This window comes from Squalius cephalus (genome assembly GCF_949319135.1).
Source record: "Squalius cephalus genome assembly, chromosome: 12".
In the NCBI taxonomy this organism is placed as follows: domain Eukaryota; kingdom Metazoa; phylum Chordata; class Actinopteri; order Cypriniformes; family Leuciscidae; genus Squalius; species Squalius cephalus.
The window spans coordinates 29692449-29712942 of NC_137133.1; the positions used below are offsets into that span (position 1 = coordinate 29692449).

Genomic DNA, 20494 nt, shown 5'->3' on the forward strand with positions numbered 1-20494 from the left:
CAAATGATTGGCCAGAAGTTTAATTATATTATTGAGTTGATGCTTTATTTTTCTTTTGCTCTTCACACCCTGATAGCAATCAAAATAGAAGTGAAATAAATATATATAAAAGTATATGTGTTCTGTGGATCATATGGAGTCTCAGGACCAAAAACTGTTCGTCCCACCCATAATAAATATGTATTTATTATATCTATGGTCCTACCAGCTTTCAACCATAGACAGTATCTTTCAACGCAACGTATGTATTTCCATACTTCTGCGCACACTGCTCGCGCAGACATCACACGTCATCAGCGCGTTCCGTGAGGACAGTGTTTATTTTGAGGCTTTAAGACCGTCTGTCTGTCTATAGATAGATCTGTCTGTTGCTCTATGGTTCTATCTATCTATCTATTGCTGTATGGTTCTATCTATCTATCTATCTATCTATCTATCTATCTATCTATCTATCTATCTATCTATCTATCTATCTATCTGTTGTACAGTACAGTATAGTAGTCATCAAAATTCACACAAGAGTTTTAAAACCAAACTTTTTTTTTAATACTAACAAAGAATCATCTCAACTACTTGTACATGGCTACCATGAATATTTGTACAAAAATGCAGTAAAAATATTGATTAATATATACAGATATGTCTCCTTAGTGTCGGCAGGCAGGACGCACACGTAGATGTCGAGAACACCAATGGTCTTGCACGAGTATACACAATACAGATATTGTTTTCCAACATCAGTGACACTAACTCCAGATCAAAGACTTTAAGAACAGAGATATTAATCATGTCTTCAGGAGTACATGAAAAATAAAAGGAAATACAGTTACTGAATGATACTGTGTACAGTCATGTGAATAAGAAAGTGCAATACAGAACAATACAAAAATCTTAAATTACATGACAGTAAGGAAGGCTGGCAGCATGAGAGACTGCGATAGATTTTTGTCGATTGTGAGAAGAGAATATGGGAAGAGCTGATTGGCCAAGCAGACAATAATGAATCGGAAGGGAAGGTCCAAGGCAGTGGACGGTTGGTATCGGTTTTGTTATATTGCTCTCGCCCCATTCATTTACACATTTCTCGTGTTGATGTGTTCTGATCCTATGCCTCTTATTTTCAGAGAAGTGCACTGCTAAGGCTTGAGGCTGCGGTAGCATATGGAAACATCTGTGTCACAATGTAGACGGCAATGTCAAAAGAGAGCAGCAAGAACCCTGTTTCCAGAACAGCGAAGGAGTCACTGCTTCAGCGGGATGGGGTGTATTACTTCTACATTCTTTTAGGCTAATGGACACAGACAGACAGCATTTGGACCAAGGAACAATCCAATTCAACAGGAAACATGGTATTATGAAAGCTGTGGCTACCCTTAACAAGTCGTGAACACTGAACAACAGATGTTTAAGCCTGATAACCTTCTTAAATGTACAATAATACTTCAGCGTAGGGTGTCAGTCAAGTATCACAGTAATGACACATCACAGTGTTGATATACTGTCCGGGATGGGTGTCATTTATAGTCTTGGAAGAAATAACATAACCTTTAATGCTTTTTTGTGGTGTGTTTGCCGACTACTCGGGGTTGTATAGTGACTCAAATCTACGGATATGGTTTGTGCATGCCTTCGTGTTATGTACTATGGATACATAAATCAGTTTTTTTGTGGGTGTTAAATAATCCGTAAATGAGTTAAGCACACCAAAAAGATTGAATAGGATAAGAATGGTCGGCATCACCATCAAAACAATAGCTTTTTGTTACACACTGTGTAATAGCACTTGGAAGATCTGTCTCAATAGCATCATACATGACTTCTTTGAAATGATTAGAAATGAACTGACGTGCGAACGAAGTCTCACAAACTACGAGGAAATCTATGGCTTTGGACAACTACAATAAATTCTAGAAACGAGTAACCATGCATATTACAGACTTCATTAAATGACATCTGATTAGCCGTTGATGTCATCAAAACTGTAATGGGAGCTAATGGGGAAAAAAAGTTCTCTTACAAGGGGCATTGGGGACCAAGCACGACAAAAAAAAGATTCATATTGAGGGAGCAACTCATAGTTACCATTTCCATGGTATGAACAAAATTTCAGCTTATTGTTCAGAATAGCATCGTTTTTCTGTAAGAACACTGTCGGCGAGACATGTAGACAATTATACATAGCGGGAAATAAAAACGGATATTTTGCTACCAGAACATGCACTGGCCTGAAGGGAACTATTCCTGCAGTCTGCACTTTTTGCTATGCACAAGTGCACCGTTTGCCATTCTAGGATTATTTGACAGAAATTTGTTAGGCAAGATATATTTTTTGAGGGTGCCACATGCAGCGCTGGTGTTTAGCCACATTTAGTGGCTTGCATGCCCTTATGAAGAACATACTATTATTAATGGCTTGCTGGGTACAAATGATACATATTTGCTGTGCAAGAGCAAAGCCAAATGGCCAGCTGTTAGCCAATAGGCACATCTGACACCATCATGTGCCACGGTCCAGTAGCCAATCAGAGACATAGGTGAGAGCAAGGACAGGTGCATGCTGCCTCTAACTGGTGATCAGATGACATTACAACAGAGTCAGAGTGGGAAAGGGGGACAGAGAGCGGCCATATTGAACACAGAGTATTGCCAACATAAAAAAACAAAAAACAAAAAAACTGTGACAGCACATTGAGGATTGTATACATGTGTGTGCTGACGGAGAAACACAGATCAGAGTCCCTCAGACCCTGGTCGTGTGTTTAACAAGGTTCTGAAGGAGGGTGGCCGAGATCCTGTGATGGAGATGGTGGAGGGGTCAAATCCTCCTGACTCTGTGTGGAGCTGTAGAGTTCAGTGTGAGACTGGCAGGTCTGGGCGCCGGGTCTGGATGATTTTTGGTTTAGGGTTGATCTTTGATTCCTCCTCCTCCTCCGTGTCACTGTCACAGACGTGGACCACCACGCTGGGCGTAGACTCCGTGCCTGCATGCAGCTCAAACTTCTCACCTGTGTGTGTAGAAGAGAAGAATCTGTCAGCTTGAGAGTTTCTGAACCGAATACGCTATGGGTAGGGCTGGCTGATATATCGAATACTTATAACGTTCGTTACACCCTCAGGTTGTTCCAAACCTGCATACGTTTCTTTGTTCTGTTGAACAAAGGAAGGTATTTTGAAGAATGTGGGAAACTGAACAGTTTTGGGAAGAAATGTATACAGGTTTGGAACAACATGAGGGTGAGAAAATGATGACAGAATTTTCATTTTTGGTTGAACTATCCCTTTAAGAGAGACCGTTTTAATTTTGTGTGTTTTTAAATTGCACAAGATTTGATTGGTATTGTAAGGTATATATTGCTGTTTATTATTATTTGGTGTTTAGATGGAAATTATTACATTTAATTGGTGGGAAAAGATTTTAAATATAATTTTTGCATTAAACATTTTTTTTTAAAACAAAATGTTCTTATTTTCATTAAAAAATAAATTAGATACAGTTCTTTATGTAACATTGTCAAGTTTTTTTTTTTTTTTTTTACACCAAGCACTAACTTGAGAGCAATAATAATAAGAAAAATAAAGTTTTTGTACATAAAATGCTTACATCCATGCAACATCCAACTTGGATCCCTGGTTTCACCTTGGTGAGGGTATATGATGTCACATGGTAATGGTTAATGGTAAACAATGACTTTTAAGCAAATACAATGCATTAATAAGTCAAATTTACTTCTGCGTGGTTTAAAAAACTGTTCAGCAAGCATTTGCAGATAGAGATGTGCATTTTTGCTAGCATCATTGCTATTCTGTCTGCAATATAAAGCGAATTTCCCACTTCAGACTCCTGAATGGAATGCATATTTATCCTGCGATACTAACAATGAGCGCTAGAGGGCGCTCTCTCTCCAGATCTCAATGTGAGCAGAGTGAGGATATTTTAGGCTGCGGTTTTGCCAGAGAATACCAGCAAAGATCCATAGCATTACACGCGTTAAACATAAACCGAATGCACTGGGGAACAGTGTTCCATATCCAATGTTGAAAATCCTTAACACTACCAGAATGAAGTCTGTTCACTCAGAAATCCCGTCAGTCAGAGCAGTCTGGAGGGGTTTCCACACTTCAGGTAATTAAAACTACAACCGCACACATTCACAAGAGATAAGCAGCTTTCCTGCATCTCTCCATCCCTGTTGCACGACGGCTGGATGAGGGTCAATATTTGAAATGTGTTAGACGAATTCACTCTTTTTGTGTTTGTTTGCCAGATAGAACAGAACAGGGAGCTGAATCAAAGTTTACCACTGTGCCTCTGGGCAGCATGTGCGTGCAGTGCATTGTGGTCACCCAGAGGATCCAGCACACTCTAAAGACCCTCTTATCTTATGCTTTTAGAAGTCTCTGGCTTACACCGCCTTTCTTCCCCTTATGTTTTTACCCTGTGCGCTCGTAATTTCTCGCACACAAACAAACACGCGCATCCAAAGTTTGAATCTTCTCACTATTTTGACCCAATTCCTCAATCAGTTACGCATCTTATGTTTTATTCATGCAAAACGCACTCGTTCAAACAATTCCTCAGCTATGTTCCTACAAATTTACAACCCCTCGCATTCCTCTTTTCCAGCACAGCCTCCCGAGGGCTCAGCTTCTCTCAGAAACCTGGGCATGACGTCAATGCTGCATACTGACGTCAAGGGTCAGACAGTCGAAGACAGAAAAAGCAAGCAATCAAGCTTGTTACCGCAGAGATGAAACTTTAAAGGCTTCCTAGACCGTTAGAAACCCTACAAGGTGATACAAACATAAGGTTGTTTGTGGTGATGTTACTTCGCCGTCCCTCATAAAGCTGCTAAAAACGAGTCTTTATTAAATCAGCAGTGATTTCATTGGCATGCGGAGCACATCTCTCCAGCTCTATCCTCCGCCACTCATCAAGAGCTGTGTGCGTGTGTGTATGACAGGCGTGCACCACTGAGAAGGAGAGAGGTGGTGAGCGAGTGTGGCTGCGGAAAGGCCAGATGGATTTCGTCTGGTTAGTATAGGTTCAGTGGGCCGGCACAGGGTATTTTTAGAGCATTCTTTGGAAAGAGGGGCAAAACACTTTCTTCCGTTCATCCTTTTAAAGTCCTCGTCTCCAAAAACACAAATGACAATTTCTGCATTCCTAAGCAACCGTCCTTAAAATAAACCCCCTCTTCTGATTGAAAAAATTAACCCTTTATAGCGAGAACCTCATACAAGCAGGAGCGTACAAGGAAACAGAACCAATCTGATAATCCCAGCTGCAGACTGAATAACAGCCCGTGAATGGATAATGACTCGTGCAAATTGCAGCTTATTTGGCGTCAGCCATCTGCCAGCGTGATTGAAAATACCCTCAGATAAATAGTAAAAAGTGAGGAGCCATGTTGTAGCGTACTTTGATCCATTGACATTATGCCTGTGTCAAACCTCTACAGTGGCACTATAACCTTTCGGAGTGCTGGTAAATCCATCTGGGTTTTTCCATCCAGGAAAAAAGTGTAAAAACTGCACCTTTAGCTTTCCACAATGGCAGAACCTTCAGAGGAATACTTATGAACACCTTTCATGTTGTAGACATTTAATGATTTTGATCAAACATGAATTAACGATGAACATACACTATCGTTCAAACGTTTTTAGACTGTATTTTTTCATGTTTTTGAAATACAGTGAGGAAAATAAGTATTTGAACACCCTGCTATTTTGCAAGTTCTCCCACTTGGAAATCATGGAGGGGAATCATATGATTTTTTAACTATTTATTTGCATGATACAGCTGCAAATAAGTATTTGAACACCTGTCTATCAGCTAGAATTCTGACCCTCAAAGACCTGTTAGTCTGCCTTTAAAATGTCCACCTCCACTCCATTTATTATCCTAAATTAGATGCACCTGTTTGAGGTTGTTAGCTGCATAAAGACACCTGTCCACCCCATACAATCAGTAAGAATCCAACTACTATGGCCAAGACCAAAGAGCTGTCCAAAGACACTAGAGACAAAATTGTACACCTCCACAAGGCTGGAAAGGGCTACGGGGAAATTGCCAAGCAGCTTGGTGAAAAAAGGTCCACTGTTGGAGCAATCATTAGAAAATGGAAGAAGCTAAACATGACTTTCAATCTCCCTCGGACTGGGGCTCCATGCAAGATCTCACCTCGTGGGGTCTCAATGATCCTAAGAAAGGTGAGAAATCAGCCCAGAACTACACGGGAGGAGCTGGTCAATGACCTGAAAAGAGCTGGGACCACCGTTTCCAAGGTTACTGTTGGTAATACACTAAGACGTCATGGTTTGAAATCATGCATGGCACGGAAGGTTCCCCTGCTTAAACCAGCACATGTCAAGGCCCGTCTTAAGTTTGCCAATGACCATTTGGATGATCCAGAGGAGTCATGGGAGAAAGTCATGTGGTCAGATGAGACCAAAATAGAACTTTTTGGTCATAATTCCACTAAACGTGTTTGGAGGAAGAAGAATGATGAGTACCATCCCAAGAACACATCCCTACTGTGAAGCATGGGGGTGGTAGCATCATGCTTTGGGGGTGTTTTTCTGCACATGGGACAGGGCGACTGCACTGTATTAAGGAGAGGATGACCGGGGCCATGTATTGCGAGATTTTGGGGAACAACCTCCTTCCCTCAGTTAGAGCATTGAAGATGGGTTGAGGCTGGGTCTTCCAACATGACAATGACCCGAAGCACAGCCAGGATAACCAAGGAGTGGCTCTGTAAGAAGCATATCAAGGTTCTGGCGTGGCCTAGCCAGTCTCCAGACCTAAACCCAATAGAGAATCTTTGGAGGGAGCTCAAACTCCGTGTTTCTCAGCGACAGCCCAGAAACCTGACTGATCTAGAGAAGATCTGTGTGGAGGAGTGGGCCAAAATCCCTCCTGCAGTGTGTGCAAACCTGGTGAAAAACTACAGGAAACCTTTGACCTCTGTAATTGCAAACAAAGGCTACTGTACCAAATATTAACATGGATTTTCTCAGGTGTTCAAATACTTATTTGCAGCTGTATCATACAAATAAATAGTTAAAAAATCATATATTGTGATTTCTGGATTTGTTTTTTTAGATTATGTCTCTCACAGTGGACATGCACCTACGATGACAATTTCAGACCCCTCCATGATTTCTAAGTGGGAGAACTTGCAAAATAGCAGGGTGTTCAAATACTTATTTTCCTCACTGTAAGTCTCTTATGCACCATATTAGTTGATCAAAAATACGGTAAAACTAATATTATTGTGAAATATTATTACGATTGAAAGTAACGGTTGTATTTGTATATTTTAGGATGTAATGTATTCCTGTGATGGCAAAGCTGAATTTTCAGCAGTTACTCCTGTCTTACAAGTAACTTTTATTATTATCATTGTTGAAAACATTTGTGCTGCTTAATATTGTTGTGAAAATGAGGATGCTTTTTTTCCCCCCCAGGACTATTTGATGCACATACAGTTCAAAAGAACAGCATTCATTTGAAATAGAAAACTTTTGTAACATTATAAATGACTTTACTGTCACTTTTGATCAAACGAATGCACCCTCAAAGTCTTTCTTTCGTTCTTTCCAAAAAAGAAAAAAAAAAAATCTTACCGACCCCAAACTATTATTAAATGCATAACTATTATTACTATTTGGAGGGCTCTAAAAGCATAAAGTAAATATTCTTTAGCTCAGGATAGTCTGTAGTGAAGGATTTGGAATTGTGTGTGTTCTCAGAACTGAAATTGTGTACGTCGATGGACCGTTGGACCGTTGGACCCCTGGCCCTCATTTTGAAGAAACTATTGTGCATGACGGTTCTAAACGCATTTATGCTAATAAATAGACATATGCCACATAGTTTGAGATCTGAATCCAGTACAAATATAAAGCACAGGCTCTCTAAGCCTCAGATCAGGTTCATAGGTGTTCAATTGAAAGGTGCTTGTGCTTTGTGTAGCTATAAGAACCCTCTCTGGGCCCTGCACACCCCACATGCTTGGCTCCAGGTCTGTTATCTAAGCGTCCACAGATGCAGCAGGAATATTTCATTAAGTGCTTTTGCTTTCTCAGGGTGAAGCGGCTGGGTATGCGCCTTGTAAACAGAGCAGGGAACAACAAAAGCCTTTTGCTTTAATGAGCTGGAGTGTGCGTGTATTGCTGTACTGTACAATTTCAGTGCGGGCCATGTGGAAACACAGCCTCTAAGACACAAACTTGTGTATGGAAACACATGCTTAACAATGGAAAAAAGCTTCCTTCCACAACAACCACACTCATTATTGCCATCCGACAGCAGTCTAACACAGTCAAGGTGCCTGGGCTGAATGGGCTGTTTGTTTAGCTTGCCACATGGTTCCACTTGAGTGCTGTGGATTGCTCACTAGTTTGTACCGTCTCCTCTGTTACCTAATCGCCTTCAATTGCTATTAACATGCGCCGGCTTTGTGACTGAAGCTCATCACGGGTGGACAAGGTCAAAACTTTGAGGCAGTGAAACGTCACTGAAGCGGCAAAACAGATCTCAGTCAATGTTATGTGAAATTAATATTGAAATTAGGACTCGCCCATATTTTGAATATTCATGAAATAATTTGCTGGCAATGTAAAATGTTTTTATGTCTTTTAATTGATCATTTAGTTTATTAAATAAAGACAAGCATGCTTTATCTTGCGTCTCTGCTTTAAACTTCAGTAGGAAACAGTTAAGCATAATTCTGATTTAAAGATTTGTTCGAGTCATCAGTCAAAAATCTTCACTGAAGTCTCTAATAGTATATCAAAATATCTAGATAGATGTATCCTTTTTTAGCTGCAGCCCTAGGTGAAATGGGTATATTTGAACTGAATTATGCAATTCAGTGTGCCTTAGGCTTGTCTCTTCCTATGCACTGCGTCTACTGTAGTAACATGGGGCCTTGTTTCACATGGTTCAATGCTGCTCTTTCTTCATTTAGACTTCTTTGTCAGGCAATTAAGTGGTAATCAATAATAATAATGTACTGTTCTCTAAATTCACACTTAATTTACATTAAATGTTATAGCTTAAAGACTTAAAGCAGAGGATTAATTGTCAGAAGATGCCAGCTTGATCTCTGGAGTGTGATCTCCCGTCCTGTAATCCAGTTCAGATTGATTTTACGCAAGCATACGTGACGTTTTATCCTCAGACAATTTATAGTTGACGCTTCTTTCATTTTACAAATGTGATGGAATCTAATGTGAATCTTAATAAACAAAAAAATCAATGAAAATAATTTCTTATATTTTTTTAGCAGTGGTATTTTGTCATGATTTTGTGCTACGACATTCATAGGACATAGTACATCACAACCATAAGGCATTTTATCGGCATTATGCAATAAGCAGAGATTAACAAAAAAAGGCTGGTGGCTTCTTTTCTCACCCTAAGCATGCGGAAACATTTCTGATTGGCTGACCTCAGAACAGGTTGTGAAACCACTAGAAAAGTGAAGCTGTTTCAATGTACCGCTCTGGGATTATGCAACTCTGAATGACTCACTTACACAACCTCCCAGCAGTCTTTGAGGGGATATGGCCACTTGATACAAATCTAGCACTGGTGTGTATGTTTATATATGTGTAGTAGTAAGTGTTGTATGTGTCACTGTGATGTAAAACAGTGTGATGGGATGCATTTTTCCATTGTTGCTGTATGGTGAGCTAAATCAAGGTTTGGCTGGTTAGCATAAGCAGTTAGCCTCTGCTTTTTCCATTGACATTGTCATTCAGATATAAATATGTCAAATCTACAAATATTTTATAGTAGCTTGGGACTGTGCATATTTTTGTGTTGCTATCAGTCATATATGTTTTGATTTAAATGATTAATTACATTAATAATTTAAATGCTTTAACAAAAAAATAATTAATCATTAAATTATTTAAAAAAACAATGCAATTTATAATTTAATTCATTAAAAAATATAAATGAAAAGTCAATAAGTAAAAGATTGATTAAAAAAGTCATTAAAATTAATAATTTTGATACCTTTTTGATTGTTTTTACAATCTAAGGGTGTTTTCACTGGCAGTTTAGTTAAAAAAAAAATGGGGCACGGTTCGCATGAAAAATTGGTAATGTGAAAGCTGTCATGCGGACCCGGGAGCGGACAGAGTTACCGAACCTGAGACTACCTGTTGGAGGTGGTCTGAGTTTGGTTTCACTGGAACCAAAACCACTTGAAGGCAAGCCTGCAACCTTAGCCGAAAAAAGGGTAACACCTGCTAACCAGACAAGAGACCGTGGATGGATGTCTTATTCATTTCTGTGGACAGTGATTGACTGTCTCACAACTCAGTGAAGAAATTCAATGATGTCAAGGCTGTAATGTGATTGGTTATCAAGGCACACATGATCCAAGTTAGCCTTTTACGCTCTTTTCCAATGGTAGAGTCACAGATCCTCGTATCTCCCAATAATAAGACCATGGCTGCATCTGAAATCGCATATTTCCCTACTATAGTAGGCGAAAAACAGTATGTGACAAAAGAAGTGTATAAAGTAACCTGCGCATGCATTTTAGCCAATGACGACGTCATTAGTTCAGCAAAACACATAAAGGAATGACAGTGGGGATGATTTACCTTGGATACGAGCGAGAGCGTGCAGTGAAATCGTGTTTAGTGAGTGCAATCAGAGCGGCAAATGAATGGCTCACAATCTGCTGTCTCCTCAAAAGAGTTAGTTCACAAGCAGCAGAAAGTCACCTTCATTCAACGCGCATACAGTAAACCCAATTGTTGTTCACTCGTGTGCATAATAGCATTAAATAATAAAAAAACACACTATGGGCCCTATCTTGCACCCAGCGCAATTGACTTTGTACAATGACGCATGTAGCCTATCATTCCTATTTTGCACCCGACGCACAGCGGATTTTTCCCTCCACAGACGCATGTCGTAAATTAGGGGAATGAACTTGCGCTCCCGGGGGAGGTTCAGCGAAAAGAGGAGGCGTGTCCTGGCGCAAACGTTCCCTGGTGCTATTTTGCAGTTCCAGAAAACAATTACGCCACATTATTATACATCTGTTTAACCGAAGCTAATTTGGGCGGGTTTCTCCCATCCCCATACAATGTCACTTTTCTGTCTTTTACGGCCCTAACGAGAACGTCGGTCTCTTCGGCTGTGAACCGCTCCTGGCGTGCGCCTGGCAAATCCGCCGTTATAATAGCAATCCGCCATGGAACAAGCGCGCCTGCTCTTAAAGGGAATGTGAGATGTCGCTCTGATTGGTTTATTTCACGTTACACCCAAACCACACCTATGAGTAATGAAGCTACTTCAGACCAACCCATTTTAGATTTGCATCGGGCACAAGAGTCATTTATCCCGCCGGGCATAATAGCAACAGCGTCCAAAATCCGCCCACAAAGTTACTTGCGTTTCGCGTTTGATACTTGCGTTTCAGATTGTTAAAATAGGGACCAATGTATTGACATGCGTAATGTTTTCTATTATGCGCCGTGCACGTTTGTAATGATGTAACATCAAGTTGAGCATGAAACCAGACCAATGCTGAAGGAGGCACAGGAAACAATCGCAAAACCTACTGTACTACAATGAGTTATCTCAGCTGAGACTCTCATTGTCCTAGCTCGTGTGTACCATCTGCATGTTAGCCTTGCATCTCACATCTCACAGCTGCAAAATCTTTAAAGGCAGGGTAGGCGATTTGTTCCAGAAACACTTTTTGTTATGCTGGTTGAAAGTCTCTTCACATCCTGATAGCAATCACTAAATTAAGTGGTCTAAATGTTTTTATATGTATATATATTGTCTGTGGAAGGCATATGACCATAAAAAAACCGGTCAGTGCTTTTTAAGTTTTTCATGTTCACTATTATTGTAATGTTATGTGCTTTGAGACATGAGGTAGTTTAACGCAGTCTCTCGTCATCTCTTTTGTTTGCTCCCTGCTGTGTTTTGAAGGAGCTGTGGCTTTGGAGACACTCTGAAGGGAGGATGGGATCTCATGCTTTCAAAGCTAGCTCGCTTTCGCTAGCCTCTCTGAAAATTGCCTACCCTACCTTTAACAGTATGTAAAGTATTTGACTTGTTGTGAACTTAGAATCGAAAGACCAGGAGACTTGGTTGTTTCTTCAGCAGGATTCTTTATTGAGAACACGATCTGTCGGTAGCTGCAGTCACCAAGTCTGAATCTGTGAGATGTTCTCTTACAGTTTATTAGGGGCAGGAACCAAAACTTTGTGATGAAACAGGTTTCGGAACCTGTTTGGGACTGAGAATGCTGCCCACCCTAATTCACTCAGCATATCCATTCAAATGCTGAGACCTGAGAACAGGACTGACAGGACTCTCTTGCTAAAACACAAACTCCAAGAGTTTCAGTAAATCAGGACTGACCAGAGTATTTTGCTAAAAAACTCTTATAATAATAATTTATACCTAACCTTAACATGCTAAATTCAATGTAAACCTAAATTAAACATTTTAATAAATTTGGAATCCCACAGACTGAACTACAGAGTAAGCGTTGTAACACTCTGATAAGCTATGACTTATTTGTTTGCACATCACATAGCTACATTACATAAATAATATAGGTTAAAACATCAGTTATACTTAAAGACCCTCCGTAGTTATTTAGAAAGAGCTAGGCAGAGAGAGATTTCGAATTCAGCAGGATGTTTTCACAGGATTTTGAAATTGATCCCTTGGGGGTTTGATGGATGAGAGTCCATAATGCCAAGCCCTGTTGCATAATTCAAATGTTCCTACTCCATAATCCCCAAACGCCTTTTACACTGTCAGCTAAAAATAGACCAAACAAACAGAGGGTGGCATTCAAAATTGACCTGGTTCCATAAGCGATGTACTGCCGGAGCTTTTAAGCCGTCATATACTCACGTGCTCTACATGCTCTAAAGCTGTTTGGTTGCAAAACGAGGCAAGATGGACTGAATGCCGATGATGCTCGAGCCAGGGAGGCAGATGGATCAGGCTGAGTGATATAATACTGACATATTTAGACGCATTACGAGAAACCGCATGGCACTCTTATGGGTAAAAAAAAAAGTCTCTCAGATGGATTGTTTAGTTTAAAACAGCTGTGAAAGTGACTGACAGTAACGATGTTGTGTTTTCGGCTTGATTTTGTAAAGATCCAGATCTGCAGATAAAAGCTGATGGATTCAAAGCAATTCTTAGCTGATGGCTGGGATTGTAGTGTTACTGGAAATCGGCAGACAGCAGAAATGCAGCCTGTGTCGTTTATACAAGGTTATTGACATGAGCCTGTTGATATGGATTTGATGGAGAGGAATGATATTCATGAGGCAAGAGTCAATGGTAGTAAAAGCAAATCTGCAGAAAGCTCTCTCTCTGGTCTCTTTTGTCGTAGCGTCTTCTTGCTCTTTCTACACTACAAAAATCATATTCTTAATTAGCATTTTGACTTATTTTGTAGTTAAAATCTCCTTGAAACAAAATAAATATACTTGAGAAGCAACAGCATATTAAGATTTGTTTTCAAGTGTATTTTGTCTTAATGCTCTGGCGGATATTCCTTTAAAACCTTTTATGTGTGTAAACAAGCTAATAATATGGGAAACATTTGCCAGTGAATTGAGAAAAAATGCACTTATATTCAAGATACAATCTACGTAAACAAAGCATAAAGTTAGCATGAAATGAAAATTCATAAATTTCATCATAATTGTGAATGATTCATCCATCCATGCATGCGTTTTATTCATTTATTTAATTGTTGACCTTGTAATTAATTTTTTTAAATGATTTCCGGTGAAACAACAGACTTCTCTTTGGTGATGTATGCTGGACTTCTCCAATCATTTAGTCCTTCAGAAAAATTTGGACTAAACCACTCAATTTATATGGATTAATTTTGCGATCTGTTTATGAACTTTTTGAAGCGTCAAAGTAGTAGTTGCGTAGCTGTCAATGGAGGGAGCTCTCAGATTTCATTAAAAAGTTCATTTGTGTTGTGAAAATGAAAAAAAGTACGGGTTTGGAACAACACGAGTGTGAGTAATTAATGACAGAACTTACATTTTTGGGTGAACTATCCCTTTAAAGCCTAGATTATATGTCCTACTTTACAATAAGTAATCCATTAGGTTTCATGAGCTTACAATGAACAGCAATATTTTACATTATTCATTAATCAAGCGTAATGTTAATTTATAAATTCCAAAATATATGAATGTTAATTTATATGACTTAAAATGTTAAAAAAATGTATATGTAGAAAATAACATAAACTAAGATTAATAAATGCTTTAAAAAATATAGTTTGATATACTATTGCATTAACTAATATTAACATAGAGAACCTTATTGTAAAGCATTTCTTGGTTTATTTGACAATACCATAATGGTGATTCCATGAAATTATCATTTCATATCATAGTACCACCACAGTGTAAGAGTAAAGTAGTGGTGGACAATGGAAAGACAAAGGACAAAGATGACTGATGTAACCTAACAGAGTTACATAACGTTATGGAAGAACAGTATCCATTTGTAATTTAATACATGATGCTATAAAAAAATTCCACAGAAAATTCATGGTAGCTCGTTAATTGGAAACCGGAGATCCACAGTAACAGGAAAGAGACACTGAAAAGGGTCACCCAGAGGTGCTTCGTAATGTGCTTATTTACTCCGAGATGGCTGAGCTGTTCCCCAGGAGAGCAAGGGCACTCACAAGCCCACTGTATGGAAGTGTGTGTGGTCCATACCAAACACAGCCCCCTGTCTGCACTGTCAAACACCCAGATAAACAGAAGCATCTAAACGGCAGCTTTAATCAAAACACATTACAGCTCCACAAGCACTGACTACAGTAACTGCTCATCAGGGCACAGTGGGAGTCGCACACACACACACCCTTGAAGGTCGGCTGAAGAACGCGCATTGATTATGAGCAGGATGGTGGACGTACAGTAATCACCTGCACTGCAGCGAAGGGGACAATTTAAGACAACGGATAACCGAGTGAGTAATGGATGTGCTTGATTTGAGAGGATAAGGATTTGTAGCATGCTACGTGATATCTCAGCATGCAAGGCTGAACTGAAGAGTTCAGGTGTAGACCTTTCATACTAGCACATGATGCACAGAGATAATGATGCCTTAAAACAAAGATTGAGAGCGAGTTGTGACTGACCTGGGCCGAGCTTGGCAACCGCATACAGCAGGTCGTAGTTAATAACCGGTGTGGTCTCGTCAATCTGTTGCCAGCCGACTGGAGGTGAGCCAGGAGGGGAGATGAGGAACTGTTTCGAAGGCTGGGGAGGAGCCAGGTGCAAATTGTCTCCTTCGGATGCTGGTTTCTGCACCTGAGAGCCAGAGAGTGTGTTAGTCCAGTCAGGATTCAGTCGAACAAAGATTGTCTGGAACACTTGATGGAGAGATCTAACCAGATGTTTCTCAAGTAGCTATTCACAAATATGAGCTATACGTTTAAAATCTGAGAACATTATGTAAGAACAGCATTCTATAAAGATTTGGCAAAACTGAACAAGGGCCACACTCCACATGACATCTTATCAATCAATCTATCTATCGATTGTTCTCTTTTTCTATAGTCCTATTTATCTATGAATGCTCAGACATGGCATTGTGTGAGAATCACTAGTGGCAGAGAAATTACACACTACACTTTCATCAGCTCAGATTTAGGCAGAAACAACATGATATCACTTGGCAAATGCTTAGTTTGTCTTTTGTGTTATATGTAACTAACTATCACTTCTCACCTGGGCAAAGTAGAGTTTGAGTTTCTTTCCTCTGAAAGGTGTCTCGTGCAGCTCTATTCTAGCGCTGGCTGCTGCTTTGGGGTTACTGAAATTGATCCGTACACGTCGGAAGCTCTTAAACTGCTGGAACGTCACACCGTCATCGTACGCAAGGAAGAGCGCCTCGAACATTTCCTGAAAGACAAAAAATACACAAGATATATTAACAAGAGATGAATATTTCAATTCTGTCCACTGGTAAATGTCAAAACATGAATAATTCATGTCTTCACAGAGGACAGAGAAAGTTGAGCAGGAATGCTTCTTTACTGTGCCAGAAACAAGCAAGAGCTGTTCCATCAATATCAATCTCATCAGGGCCACGCTAGAATGATTGCGAATAATGTCAGCATATCGCTGACAGGATGAACGTCATTGTATTCTTTATGAGACAGAGCAGTTTTTGGACTAGGCACGCCTCGCAAAACATCCAATCAGCTCAGCCAGAACTGGACCCTGTTGGAGAGACAGATTGGCTGAATCTGTTATGACACTTTATATTCATTTCCTGGGCAGGAGAGGAACTGATGAAAACAATTCTATCTGCAGCTTGTCTCTCATGTCTCTCAGTTCAGTAATCAGTCCTGATGGGCCTGAGCAACCCTCAGCACTCTCAGACTAATGTGTTAAAGAGAGGATTTTCCCAAATTAAATGTATTCTAACCTTCACCATGAGGACTTAAAGGGATAGTTCACTTTGAAATTAAATTTTGGTATGTTTTAGCTTACCTCAAGGGCATCCAAGATGTAGGTGTCTTTGTTTCCGCAGAAGTTTCAATTTTGATATTTTTAGGTCAAACCGTTCTTGTCTGTCAGTCATATAATGCAGGTCTATGGTCACTGTCTCAAAGAGCATGCACAGAGTCCAAATTAAACAATTCCCCATCGTCCAAATTAAACAATTCCCCATCGTAAGTACACATTGATGGCCTAAGACACGAAACGAGCGGTTTGTGTGAGAAAACGAACAGTATATCGTTTTTACCTCTTGTATACAACCACATCCAAGTGATCTGAGCTTCCGGCGCTTTCTTCTTGTTTTTTTTTACGGCGGATCGCAAACAAATATGTTCATTACCGCCACCTATCTCAGAAATGGACCATTGACACTTTCCTATACTTTAACCTATCAACCGACATAAATTCCCCTTATTTACCTGCATAGAGGCTTCATAGAATTTCATCCAGCGCTGCGGAAAAATTTCCCCCCCATGACAGGAAAAAAAAAACCTCATTTAATTCCGGCGCGCACACGTCACACACCAGGAAGCGCGCGCGCCCTCAGATCACTTGGACGCTTGGATGTGTTTTTTTTTTTTTCTGTCATGGGGGCTGAAAGTGGACGGAGGAGCTGAACACGCAGCGCCGGATGAAATTCTATGAAGCCTCTCTGCGGGTAAATAAGGGGAATTTATGTCGGTTGATAGGTTAAAGAAGTATAGGAAAGTGTCAATGGTCCATTTCTGAGATAGGTGGCGGTAATGCACATATTTGTTTGCGATCCGCCGTAAAAAAAAACAAGAAGAAGAAAGTGCCGGAAGCGCGCGGGCCCTCAGATCACTTGGACGTGGCTGTGTATAAGAGGTAAAAACGATATAAATACTGTTCGGTTTCTCACACAAACCGCTCGTTTTGTGTCTTAGGCCATCAATGTGTACTTACGATGGGGAATTGTTTAATTTGGACTTCTCTGTGCATGCTCTTTCAGATAGTGACCACAGACCTGCATTATACGACTGACAGACAAGAACGATTTGACCTAAAAATATCAAAATTGAAACTTCTGCGGAAAAAAAGACACCTACATCTTGGATGCCCTTGAGGAAAGCTAAAACATACCAAAATTTAATTTCAAAGTGAACTATCCCTTTAAAGGGATAGTTTAGAGCTTTTTTAAATAGCTTACTAAATAAGTAAAAACACGCTGTTATGAAACTCCTTCAGAGTAGCATCTGAAACAGGAATGCTGGAATAGAAACACCTTAGAACAATTAGTATTTTCCAAAAGAACGCCATCAAATGTGCGTAGGCTATCACATTCCTGATTTGATTGTTCAGCTTAGTAAGGTATTTAATTGCATTTTTTTCAGAGACCTGTTAAAATGGTTAATGTCTCAGTGTTGGGTTTGCTTTGCCTTTTAAAGGCATTGCACATAAGCACTTGGAAGTGAGGCTAATGTGTACACCAAAAATAGGTATTCAACATGAAGCCCCTCAAATATGCCCTAAAATTCTACCCAACTGGTGAAACATTTCAGTGTGATGATAAACAATAATCTAAAATGAGAAACACTTATACCTAACATGGCATGGGAAAGTAGATATGAGACATAATGTGAGGCCCAAGAGACATGCTTGCTTTGTATCAAAAATGTATTTCAGGTAGAGATTGTGAAATCAGTATCACATAAACTGTGGATGGTGTGATGTAAGTTAATAAAAAAGCTAAAGTTCCTGGTTTGATCCCCATATTGTGTCCTTGAGGACAGTTAAGGGTCTCATACTTCCTGCTGGCTGAATCATAAAACCCTTCAGGTGTGAATAGTTTATCCTTAAAACCCTGCATGCAAATCAAATTGCTTTTGTCTTAGGTAACTTGAGTTTGAGACTCCTGCTTTAAGTGATTGTTCTGTGATAAGTGTGCAATTTGTTGCTTTTGATAAAAATGTCTTCGAAATGACTATTTACTATCAGTCACTTGAGACTCTGCTCAATTCTTCCCAACACATAGAATCTAAACATGTCATTTTTAGCATCAGGGAATAGTGAATGTGCTCTATAAAAATGTCCAGAGACAGGGGAAGATGAAGGATTCGAGCTGCTCGCTGGTATTCTCCTGCAGAAACAGATGGATAGCTGAGCCAGTTCTCTTCCACAGCGTCAATTCGCCAAACACCTTGTATCCTGTCACAATCTGTGAAAAACCTCCAGCATATTCCTTCATCTCAGTGCCAAAAGTGAACGTCCCCGGAGATGACAGCTGTGGATGTGTCGTCTCCACCGTGTGTCAGGACGTAAGGTGTGTATCGGCAGTGACAGCTGGGCCGATTCTGAATGACTCAGCGATGACAGGTGACACCAGATGAGTCCAGTGCATTCGGTGTGTGCACATTTTCTATACTCCAGGTTTCTGACTCAGCACTTCCCTGAAGTTTTGCAAGATGTCAAGTGTACCCAGAGCGAATTATGTAGCCAGAACTTGATGGTGTGTGAAATGCAGATCAAAGCACATTCGTCTGATCCACTGCACCTTGAAATGAGATCATTCACTAACGTCACAGCACTACTGGTCATCAGCATATGTTGTGTTGTGGATGCTGGTGTCCCCATCAGGCATCTTAACTAGCTTTATTAGCCTCCCTTGGTCAAACAGCTTCATGCTGGTCATTTTAGAAAGGCAGTCAGACATTTCCCAATTTTTGTTGTGAGAAATGGCTTTCCAAATATGAGCTGAATTTTCAGTGGCACGCTGTAAACAGCGTCCAGGTTTGTTCACAACTCAGACGAGGTTTATTTCTAGGCTGTTACTGGTGGTTGCTAATTGGCTTATAGTCAAAAGAGCGAATTACTGATATTCTGGTCCTTATTTTTCAAGTCAAAGTCGAAAAACAAAAACCTGTCTGCTTAGAAAAGTAAAACCAGGTTGGGCTGCGTTTCCCAAAAGCATTATAAACTTAAGTTGATCGTAGAACAATTGCCTCCAATGGTCTCTATGATCAACTTATGATGCTTTTGGGAAACGCAGCCCTGCACAATTGGAGTTATCATTCATGTCCATACCAGTGCGGTAAGATTTACAAGCCGAAGGTTAACACTTAGGGTTGATCAAATCACTAACCCCAAGTATGAACAATAATAGTAGTGATTATTATATTGTTAACACCAAAAATATACAACATCTGGCCATCACAGCCATGGAATGTATTTAGAAAATAAACCCAAATGGAAACACTGAGGTTAAGAGTATCACTTTATGCCTTGAGTATATTAGGCCAAATATACAAAATAATAAACAAATAGATTTCATATTTTAAACAGATGGAGATAAATATAGCTGAAGATGACTGTACTTTAGTACAACGGGTTACATGGTGTTATGTTCCTTTTTGAGAGCCTTCAGCGGACATTTCAAAGCAAATTATTTGTAGTGGAAATAAATGACATTCCTTTACAAATATGGACACTGAGATGAAGGGAGGAGGATGCAGGGTTATGTGCAGTGGAATATTTTGCCACTGGCATTCTAAAAATATTACTCTATCTAATCATAAAAGGATCTGTGGAATGATATATTTATATAATTACCATTTTTAAAACACCAGAACTTTGGCGCATAGTGGATTTTCCATTCTCAGTAGATTGATCACACACACACACATGTCCGACTAACTAGCTTTTCATGTTATTTTAAATTGCATACTGAAGAAAAAACATTTTGACTGCAATTTGATTATTTGTGCACAGACAAACATGTCATTGTTGCATTTCTTTATGATACTGTTTGTGTATCATCTAGGTTTCTTTCAAAACAAGATCCAATATTTAACTACTTGGTTGCAGATAAAGTTTGCAAGTCAGAAAAGACAGCAGACTGGCAGAAACAACAAAAATTCTCCACCGAAAATATCAGTGGTACTCCAGTTGTCTCCATTGAGAGCTGCATATGTGT

At 39.7% G+C, this 20494-nt stretch overlaps 1 protein-coding gene across 2 annotated transcripts in view; it reads right to left on the reverse strand.

Annotated features, from left to right (window-relative positions):
• Positions 1–1790: 1790 nt before the first annotated feature.
• Positions 1791–20494, reverse strand: part of rcan2 (regulator of calcineurin 2) — a 76628-nt gene continuing 57924 nt past the window's right edge. For both annotated transcript variants that reach the window (XM_079888522.1, XM_079888523.1), the window contains 3 exons: positions 15787–15960; positions 15195–15366; positions 1791–3005 (listed from right to left, as the gene is read on the reverse strand). In XM_079888522.1, coding sequence (XP_079744648.1) covers positions 2851–3005; positions 15195–15366; positions 15787–15960 — 501 coding nt within the window. In that variant the 3' untranslated portion in view covers positions 1791–2850. The remainder of the gene's footprint in view (positions 3006–15194; positions 15367–15786; positions 15961–20494) is intronic.